The sequence below is a fragment of the Talpa occidentalis genome, unplaced genomic scaffold (assembly GCF_014898055.3).
Source record: "Talpa occidentalis isolate TD23 unplaced genomic scaffold, MPIMG_talOcc4v2.1 talOcc4.2, whole genome shotgun sequence".
NCBI classification, from domain to species: Eukaryota; Metazoa; Chordata; class Mammalia; order Eulipotyphla; family Talpidae; genus Talpa; species Talpa occidentalis.
The window spans coordinates 39,107,991-39,118,538 of NW_023602073.1; the positions used below are offsets into that span (position 1 = coordinate 39,107,991).

Here is a 10,548-nt window from a genome sequence, read left to right on the forward strand (position 1 = left end):
ATTCTCTGATTGCTATAGGAGCCATTACTCATACTCACCCAGCATTCGGGACCCAGCTTCCCCTCCTCACAAAATAGGAATACCTTAATAGCAGACAGAATAGAAAGATTGGAAAGGAGGTACCCTGACACCAGAACCTGACTCACAAGGAGGTAGGGATAGAGGGAAATAGCATGACATTAACTCAGCTGTAGAGGTCGTGACCCTTAGGCACCAGGGCCTATCACAAGGCATGAGACCCAAGCAGGATCAGATGCTCTAGGGAGTGGAGCACAGGCCTGAGGGAAAGATTTGGAGATTGGGCCCATCCTGGAATCTCCACTCCCCATCCTGGTATCTCCAGTCCCTCTTGGATTCTGCGTGGTTATCCAAAATCAGCAACCAACTGACGGCTCACAAGGAGTGACCCCCCCAAACAGAAGAGGACTGTGTCTGTAAAGTCTCTGCACTGGCTCGGGGCAGCACTCCCTCTGCCACCTGGGTGTGTAGGTTCCTCTTCTTACCAACTCTCTCCCTCTGCAGGGCAGCAGCTTCCTGCCCGCCTATGACCTGTCAAGGCTGCCCGCCTTCAACCATGCAGGCCTCTCTCAGCAAAACCTGCCCCTTTCCCTTTCCCCAATAAACCTGTTTTTTAAATATAACTATCGTCTCTGTCTCGGGGAGAAACTCGCCTGGGAAACTCGCCGCGTGCCACTGACAGGGGAGCTCTGCAGACACCTTTCCCAGAGTGAACCCCAGGACCCGCTGTAACGCAACCAACCCATTCCAGGTGTGTTTATGAACGGTTCTAGCAGCCACATGCTCCTCGCCCTTGTTTGTAGTCGCCGCTCTCCTCCGCACACTCCACTGTCCCCTCCATCCTCGACCCGCACCACTACTCCAGGTGCCGCCATCAGGCCTGCGTTCAGGCCCGCAGGATGCGCATCTCTCCTAATGGCGGAGAGCAGAAAAGCCTGATGCTTTTTACCTTACCCTACAATCCACCCCCTCAGGGTTTTCTGCCAGACCATCTACATATAGACAATTTTGTTCTTAGCAAACATAAACAACGCAGCCATGGCCCACAAAGTAAATAGTACACATCACACTATAACAACAAAAGACAACAGAACACAAGTTAGTCCAGGCGAGGTACCACCTAGTGGCAAAAGACATTCATTGGCACCAGCAGATGATCCACCAAATCTGCTGCCGAAGGCACTGCAGCATGCAAGGCGGGAACTAGCTTATTTAACTCATGATAATCTACTGTCATGCGCCAAGAGCCATCGGCTTCTTCACTGGCCACACCGGTGAATTGTCGGGGCTGTGGGCAGTACGCACAATGCCCGCTTTCTCCAGTTCTGATATTGTGCCAATTTCCTTGTAGCCTCCGGGCAACTGATATTGGTTGGTATTAGTCACTTGCCTAGGGACTGGCAGTTGTGTGGGCAGATGCTTAGCGTGTCCTCTCACCACTGCCTTTACCACACGCACTCTAAGGTGAAACTCTCCGGCTGTGGTCTCTAGCCATAAGCCACATAGTACATCCACCCCCAGGATGTACTCCAGGACAGGCGATACATACACTTTATACTCTTTTGTGGGGTAATGGCCCAATCCCCAGAGATAGTCTCACTGCTGTCACCTTGACACTCTGGCCTCCATAGCCATCAATACAAGTAGACCTGTGAAATCTTTCTGGATTTCCATATAGCAGAGTACATTCTGCTCCTGTGTCTGCCAGAGCTAAAACCCTTTGCATGTTAGTTGGGGACCAGTGGATGGCAAGCTCCACATGTGGCCTCCGGTCCCCGCCCATCCCCTGTGGACGGGTTCCTTGGCCCTCACCCTATTTGAAAGCAATCAGGCCATCACCCGAGGATGGGGTTGGCAGCAAGTATGTTTCAGGCACAGGGCGTGTGCCTGAGGCCTGGAGCTTCCAGGCTCCCTCTGAGCAGCAGTCCTTCTCATGGGCGTGAACCTCTGGTCTTCGTGTAGCTGCTGCCATAATTCCAACAAATATAGATTGGGCTGTGCATGTATTTTACTGCTATCTACACCTGCTCTCACTAAATCTGTCCACATTTGGTTATGGGTGACTTTACTAAGTTCTGTGGTGCCAAGAAGCTTCCTTTCCCTCCTTGGCATTCCTTTTGACTTTTCAACAACTACCCATATTCCCTTCTGACTTTGAGAGCACCGGCTCTCAACTTCGCCCAAGCTGGCTATCACTGTTGGGACGTCGTGTAGCTGACGACTCACATGGGGTGCTACAACTGCCATGAGGGATCCAAATGAGGATGAGGGACATTTTTAATACCAAGTCTCTCATCCCTGCTGTGAAACGCTCATCATCAGGACCACGGGAATTCACATTAAACATGGCCTGCTGAATCCCCAATTCCCGAAGGACCTGTACCAGCTCGGCGTACGTCTGCCATCCACTTACTGTGTCCGGCACGTCTCCTGCATCAGCCAGACTTTCCGTGTGGCAGCCATTATCCATTCCCGGAGGGTGTGGTCGCCCTGGCCATACCGCTGGCTGTTCTGTAGCCTCTATCGCAAGGATGGGTGTAAAGCCATGGAGGCCATTATCTCCATCACTTGTGCTGTGCAAATAATCCCCTCCAGCCCCAGGCCCCACAAATGTAGCAGCCAGGCTGCCAAGGGTTCCCCTGGTTTCTGGTGGAAACTGTTTGCCCAAGTCCACCAGTTCTGCCTGGGTGTATGTTTGATAGGAAGTAAATTCTGTCATTTGTGGTGGTCCAGCAGCCTGACCACCCACCTGGGGCCATGGGTGGCTGCCGCTTTATTTCTGAGTCACCACTTGGTGGGCCCGGAGCATGGGACCAGCCTCCACCTCCTCTCCAGAGGAGTCCGGCATCTCTGGGGTCGCAGGTTGGTTTGCCATCGCCAGTTGGGACTCGGGCAAAGGGCCAGCCTCCCTATCCTCCTGTCCTGAGGAGGAGTCTGGCATCTCTGGAGTCGCAGGTTGGTTTGCCACCACCAGCTGCGATTCGGGCAAAGGGCCAGCCTCCCTCTCCTTCCTTTCTGAGCGGGAGTCTGGCATCCTCCAGAATCCTCAAACATTGTAGTTTTCGCATCTTTTCCCGCATCTCATCCCATACTCGCTGGACTCTAGATTGCTCTTTCTGCCTGGACTCAAGCAGAGCTGTGAGAAACACCCATCCCACTGCCCGCGGGGTGGGGGCTCAGGCCTGGTTATGAGAAGGTCTTTGCAGGGACACGAGGATATGGGTGGAGGAGTTGGTGAAAGGTGCTACGGGGCGGATCTTGGATCCCGTGTTGGATGAAATGCAGTAAGCATGGGGCAAAAAGAAAAAATAAGGTTAGGATCAGAGGCCCTGTGAGTGCTAATACCTTGCCTGAGGCTGTGCTGATAGGAATCTCCAGGCATAGACAGAAGAACTGGAAGTGGCTTGAAGTGATTGGATTAGAAACAGAGGAGGGAGAGTCAGAGGGCCTCTGCTCTGTAGGCTGAGTGGAACCTGGACCAGGGGCGCAGTGATGTGTACCCGAGTTGGGCCCAGCACTCGCATACATACTGCTTGTCCACAGGGACTGGTTTGAACCTGCAAAGCTGATGCCAGAACGTGTTGCCCAAGACCTTGACAGCCATTGGTGTAGTCAGGATGATCGTGTGTGGACCCATCCACTTTGGCGGAAGTGGTTTTGGAGAGATGGCTTTCAGAAGAACCTGGTCTCCAGGACACAGCAGGTTGACAGGTGCATCAGGGGACGGAGGCACAGGTTGTGGCAGACAATGGTGTGCGTGTTCTTGGAGCAGCTGTCTGAGCAAAGAGAAGTACGAAAAATATCCAGCCAACAGCGAAGGTTGGACGGGGAGCTCATGGTTAGTAAGAGGAGGTCTGCCACACATCCGTTCAAGGGGGGTCAGGAACAAGGGGCCACAAGGGGTGGCTCGGAGGTGCATTAAAGCCAGTGGGAGCAGCTCCACGCAGGATTTCCACAGCTCAGTAGAGAATTTGGTTAGGTGGTCTCTGGTCAGACCATTAACCCGTGCTCCCTTACCAGAGGATTGTGGTCAGGAGGGAATGTGTAGTTCCCAGGTGATGCCCAGGGAGGAGACCTGTGGAGTAATCTTTGAGATAAAGGCAGGTCCATTGTGCGACTGGTGATGGTGTCCACTGCAGTAAGAAGAGGGTGTTACCTGCATTAGGGAGTGGAACACCCGTGAAGCCTGGCAGGATGGAGAGTCGAGGATTGGGAGAGGGAGATGAGAGGGTCTTTGACAAAGAGAGTAGAAATCTAACAGACAAGAGGGTGATGGAGGGGAGAGAGCCTGATGAGTGAGCAGGTCCAGGAGCCGATGTGGAGAACTAACATTTACAGGTTGGCCCAGTGTGGGTTTTAAGGCCTGTCTAGCGAGACGAGCAGCTGCCGCAAGTGCGTGCAGGCAGGGCTGCCATCCTCTTACAGTGGGATCCATTTGTTTAGAGAAATAAGCAACTGGTCGCTGGACAGCCCAGGTTGGCCCAGAACCCCTAGAGCAATGCCCTGTTGCTCCTCTCTCAATTACAGGAATGGCTTTCCCGGGTCTAGGAGAGTGAAGGCTCATGTCAGAGAGCTTTGCCTGGATAAAGCAGAGCAATCAGGGTGCAGAAACAAAGAAAAGCATAATCATGATCACTGGGCCTACTAGGGGCAGGATCCATGATGTCCTGGCCCCACATTTGGCTGACGAGGTAGTGATCAGAGGGGGCTTTGCTGGTCAGATGAGCAAGCCCACGAATGTGTTAGAGGAGGGGGAGGCACCTGAGTACACACGATTTCTCACCAAAATCTCCCTCTCAGACCTTCAACACTTTCTTTTGCTTGCTTTCATTCTAATGCCATTTCATTTTACCCATCCGGCTTTACATAATCTTAAGGCCCTTCAGAATATCCCTCTTCCATACATTTCTTTTTTCAAACACACATACCTCACCTCACTTGCATTTACCAGACTTAGCAAAACCTTAGTTTTAGAAGGGAATTGAACACCATCTAAACAATGATGAAAAAACACCAATTTAAGGTAGATAGCCCCTGTAGCTTTTCGTTCCTGTACCCAGTGATTTAATTGGCAGAGACTGGTGTCCAAAGCCTGCATCTGTTGGGCGATATTAACGTTTCCAATTTGGCTAAGGTCACCCTGCAGGGTTTGAATCCAGGGAGGAGGAGGGGTGGGGGGCTGTCTGGAGAGGATTTTTAAAAGGGGAAATTCCAGCTGGGCTGACACTGTGTAAGAATCCTAAGCTGCAAAAGTTTGAGGTGACAATGCTCACTGCGGGACTGAGATTGATCATAGCCTAGGGCTTCCTGGTGTAGGAAGATGTGCAGATTTTCCAGCTGAGCAGGTCGTGTGGAGGAGGGCTGGTCTGTGAATAAACTCTGTCCACCTTGAAAAGTCCTGTTTGGATTCTAATATACTGGTCCCCGAGTCTTTCTTAAGGGGAGCTAAAGACCTTCTCTATCTGCTCCTTGCAATCTGCACGTTTTACCACCTGGGCCCAAGCCTTTGCAAGAGCTCCTGCATCCTCTATGCCATCCCTGTGCCCAAGATAGAGCAGCAGGTCTCTCCCAGCAAGGGGGCAGTATGGTTCTCAGGGAACTGAGCCTATGATGGGGGAGAGAGGTCCAGGGTTTCCTGCCTCTGGCCCTGGGGCCTCTGACCCTGGGGCCACCCACACAACCTCATACCCCTCCTGGGGCCCTGTACCTGCTCAGCTCTCCCCAGCCCCTCCACACCCCACCACTCACCCGCTCTGCTCCCCTCCAGGTGGTTCACCAGTTCCGTGGCCCTCCTGGCCTTCACCTGCTCTGCTCCAGGGACATCTGTGCTCCAGGGACATCGGTTTTGCCCAGATTTCTGTGCTGCAGTCCCGTGGGTCTCATGCTCCTCCTGGCTCCTGTGACTGGACCCAGTCCCTGAGCCTCTCCAGAGCCTCAACCTTCCCTGGTGTACTCCTGTTCCCCATGGCCACTGAGTGGTTGTGCTTTGGGGGTGGGGAGGCTTTTGTCTGGTGTGGTGCTATTTTTAGTCTTTGTTGCTCTGCAATTCGAATGTTGCACAGCAGCAACAAAATTCTAGGATAATATCTAATACCCTATCTCTGGCCCTGATGATTGCTGAAGGGGCCACTGCACTGGAAGGCCAGCCACGTCTTGGGGGAGGTGTTAGGGTGGTTCTGGAGGCCTGGGGAGCTGGACAGATCGTGCTGGCCCTGCTTTCCTGGTCCCTCTCCAGCTGGGGGCCTGTCTCAGTGGTGCTGCCGTGCTCCCCAGCGTCCTCCAGCTGGAGGACTGACACCGAGGTGCTGCTGTGCTCCCTGGTGTCCTCCTGCTGGGGTCTGGCCACAGAGGTGCTGGTGTCCCCCCAGGCGTCCTCCAGCACCGGGCCTAGCGCAGAGGGTCTGCCCTTCAGGGCGTCCTCTAACAGGGAGCCTGGCCCTGCGGCGGTGGTGTGCTTCTGGGCGTCCTCCAGCTCAGGGACTCCTGCAAAGGTGACCCTTTTGCCCGGGGTGGCTTCCTTTCCCCTCTTTTGGACTTCCTGCTTTCGCAGGATACCCGGCCTTGGGGTATTCCCCGAAACCTCAGGCTGCGGGAGGCTGTCCTTGTAATTGGGGTCACCGGGCTCCTGGAAGGTGACACGCTTTGGCACCCGGAAGGTGACGCGCTTGGGCCGCTCCTCCCCCTCCTCCTCATAGTCCTCCTCCCCCGCCTGCTTCCTGGAGCGGAGGATCAGGTAGGTGGCCATGACCTCGTCGTACTTGTCAGCGTCAATGGCCTCCCGAATTTCCTGCCTCTCGTAGCCCAGGCGCTCCATAGCTTTGATTATGGCCGGGTCCTGGGGGCTGAGCCACGGCTCGCTGAAGGGCAGGAGTCCCTCGCTCGTTTCTGCGACCCAGGGGTGCTGCTGGATGCACTCCAGGGGGCAGCGCCTCCAGGGGTCCTTTTCCAGCATTTTGGCCAGCAGGTCCTGGCACTGCTCCGTGAGGTAGTGGGGCAGCTGGAGGTACGCGCCCAGGACGCGCACCCTGACCGCCGGGAGGTGGGGCGCCCTGAAGGGCAGTTTGCCGGTCAGCATTCTGTAGAGAAGGACGCCCAGGCTCCACACGTCCACCTTGGGGCCATTGTAGCGCTGGCCAAGGTAGACCTCGGGGGCCCTGTATTCTGGGCGACAGCAGCACGTGCTCAGCGCCCGGTTGAAGGCCTGGACGCTGAGCCCAAAGTCCACCAGCTTGACTTTCCCCTCTCCGGTCAGCAGAATGTTCTCAGGCCTCACATCCCTGTGCGCGATGCCTTTGGCATGGCAGTAGCTGAGGGCCGCGAGGATCTGCCGAAAGAGCGGGCGGGCCTCGCGCTCGCCCAGGCGCCCACGCCTGTCCAGGAAGGCCTGCAGGTCCTCCCCCTGCACGTACTCCATGACGAGCTGCAGCTCCGGCCCGGTGTCCACCACCTGGAAGAGCTCCACGATGTTCGGGTGGTGAAGGGCCTTCATGCACCCCATCTCGCGGGCCAGGAGGCGGAGGTCGGGCACCTCGGACTTGCGGACGCCCCTGATGAGCACCTTCGTGCCCGTGAGCGCATGCAGCGCCAGCGTCACCTTGGCGTGGGAGCCCCGCCCCAGCTCCCGCAGCGCCAGGTAGCTTTGCCCTTGACGTCCCTGGGACATAGCGCCTGTGCGCTTGACTACGCTGACCACCCTCACCAGCCCTGACTATAAGCAAATACAAAAAAAAAAAAAAAAAACAAGGAAAATAAGGTAAAAAACAAAGAAAGAAAAATAAAATAACTAAAATAAATAGCCTAAACAAATAATTAAATAAATAAACAATAAATAAGCCCAAAGGAAACCAAATACCCCAAAACAGGCTCTCACTGTCTCTCTCGGCGTCCGGAGTGCACAGGTCACTGTCCAGAGCTTCCCGGCTCCTGAGGACACAGGCGCAGTCCGGGCGGGCCTGATGCAGGCGGTGCCGGTGCCGTCACAAGGGCTCTTTGTGGCGTCAGAGCCACAGGCCACAGCCATTGGCAGAGGGAACCGCCAGCGGTTTCTCAGCCTTAACGAAAAAGCTGCCGCTTAACGACAACCCTTGGAATGCCCGAGAGGCCCTTTCATCTGTCCTGAGCAATCCCGGCCTGGGTTTTGGCTTTTCCAGGCGTCCCCATCCTGGCCCCGCCTTGTGCAGATGCTTTACTGTCGCGCTCACACTGTGGGGAGAACAGCAAACAGGGGGCGCAGGCGGTTGGGCGCGCGCTGGGGAGCTGTCCACAGCCTCTGCCGCGCCCGCGAGGGTCCACGTGGCGCGCAGACCCCTCCTGCCCCGCCCGCTGCTCCCCTCAGCAGTGGATTTCAGTCAGTCTGCCTGTTCTGTTCCAGGCTGTCTCTGGGGAATCCTCTCACCCTCCCGCGCATCTGGCCTGCACCCCGGTGCTTGTATAAATAAAATACATCTTTAAGAAAATTAAAAAAAAAAAAGGCACAGTTACTGCTGTTGCAATGAACTAGTAAGGTTTAAATTCTAAAATTTTCAAGAGGTAATTTCAGGATTCTTTTTCAGCCTGTCTTTCTTTTTGGGGGGCTGTAATTGTGTCATGCAGTCAGTTTAGTAGAAAAATAACATTAAATAATAATACTATATGCACAAAAGTTCCTTTGAGAAGGAATATACTAACAAATCCAATAGGTCATAACAGTACCAGTGTGCTTAAAACTAAACAAAAATGTTAGGAAATTCAGAATACTTTGTTTTTTAGGTTGCTTTTAACACTTCAACCAAAATAAAGTGATTTAATAGTGATAAATATCAGGAAGTATAAGTATCATTGTTTTAATTCTATGTATATTACATATATCAATATGTGCACTTACATATATATTAATATCTGAGGAAGGAGATTTAGAGAGGCTAATTACTTTTTCCAAGGTTACCTATATATGATATTCACTCAAAAGAAACAATGACTAATTATTGAGAAACTACACTGTACTTTTGTAGAATTGATAGTGTTCTAGTGATCAAGATATAGAGATAAAACTGTTGTGATAAAACTGTTGTGATAAAACTGACTTTTCAGTGGCAGGGAATAAAAGCAATATAAATAAGTTTTAAAATATCCAACAGAGAAATAACAAATGGTGATAGGAACTGTACAAAGGATCGAAACAAACCAATTGAATTTTCAATGCCATTTAGGATAACATCAAAATATGAAACCCATCAGGATATTTTTAATAAAATGTATGTATCTGTAAAGCTATGAAAACATTATTCTTTCATGGAAATGATAAGACTTCAATAAATGACAATATGAACTCTATTGACAGACCAGGATGCATACAGCAAAGTTTGGGAGAAAGCACAATTGCAGAGGGGAGCACAGAGAGGCAGAAAGGACTGAATCACCCTGCAGTAAGAAAAAGGAGGTCAGTGTTTCATGTGGACAAAGGAGAAGGAATTGTGAGACAAGCTCAAAGATATTCACAGAAACTAGTCACTCAGAACTTCCTAATTCAGGGGGATGGCCTGACCTTCAACTAATTGTGAAAATGGAGAGAGGTGTTGGCGAGTGGAGTGAATTGAATAATTTGTGTTTGAGGAAAATCTCTTTGCATTGGGGAAACTAGATTGTAGGAGAACAAGATGCAACAGGGAAAACAACGGAGAAACTTGCAGTAGACAAAGAGAGAGGAGTGGGTCAGAGTGGTACTTTGCTTAGGATGTTAGCTAATAGGGCTGATTTGGATGGATATAGAAAGTGAGGGAAAGACAGAAATTAAAGATGCTGCCAAACTTTCTATCTTGAGCAACTTGGTAGATGTAATTGCTATTTGCTTTTTTTTTTTTAAAGATTTATGTATTTATTTATACAAGCCCTGGGTACAGTCAGAAGTGCGGGAGGGTAAGAGAATTCACCAGAGCCAGAGCAGAGAACAGAATAGGCAGAGTGACGAAATACACTGCTGAGGGGAGCAGCGGGCACAACAGGAGAGTTCTGTGGTGCCATGTGAGACCCTCGCTGGTGGCCAGGGATTGAACCTGCACTGCAGATTCTGTGGGCAGCTTCGCAACCTAGTACTCAACCCCTGCGCCACTAGGGGAGGCCCATGCTTTTTTTTTTTAAGTTTTATTTTTATTTGCTGAATTCAGAGAACAAAGAGTAGAGGTTTGGGTAGATGGAAGATTGGTGTAGTTGAAGAGGTTAGGTTCCATCTTCTTTTATAAGAAATCACACCACTCTATCTAACAAAGATTATTGATATAGAATGTTGTGGGGAAGAATCAAGGTGGAGGCCCTGTTGCAGGGGTGAAAGAGTTCACCAGAGACAGATGGGAAATACCAGGCGAATTTATTGAAATACACTGCTAAAAGAAGCAGAGGGCGAAACAGGAAGGGTGGACTGCTCAGAGTTTGGGTCCCAAGTCTCTACGCTTTAGAACCATTGACTGGTTAGGGTGACTAGTCTTGGGTGTGTCCTGACTGATGATCTGAATCAGCATAGAGGATCATCAGTTCTGGGCCTCACCAGCTTAAGGT

General features: G+C 51.8%; 1 protein-coding gene across 1 annotated transcript; it reads right to left on the reverse strand.

Moving 5' to 3' along the window:
• Positions 1-3,773: 3,773 nt before the first annotated feature.
• LOC129146420 (sperm motility kinase 4A-like) lies at positions 3,774-8,255 on the reverse strand. Its single transcript, XM_054698545.1, has 2 exons — positions 5,767-8,255; positions 3,774-3,794 (listed from the first exon to the last, which is right to left on the reverse strand). Exon 1 carries the CDS (start codon positions 7,679-7,681, stop codon positions 6,044-6,046), a length of 1,638 nt encoding a protein of 545 aa, XP_054554520.1. The 5' UTR covers positions 7,682-8,255; the 3' UTR covers positions 3,774-3,794; positions 5,767-6,043.
• Between the last annotated feature and the right edge of the window lie 2,293 nt (positions 8,256-10,548).

Coding starts and splice junctions, on each gene's coding strand:
- LOC129146420 (XM_054698545.1), bottom strand. CDS start 7,681: ATGTCCCAGGGACGTCAAGGGCAAAGCTACCTGGCGCTGCGGGAGCTG.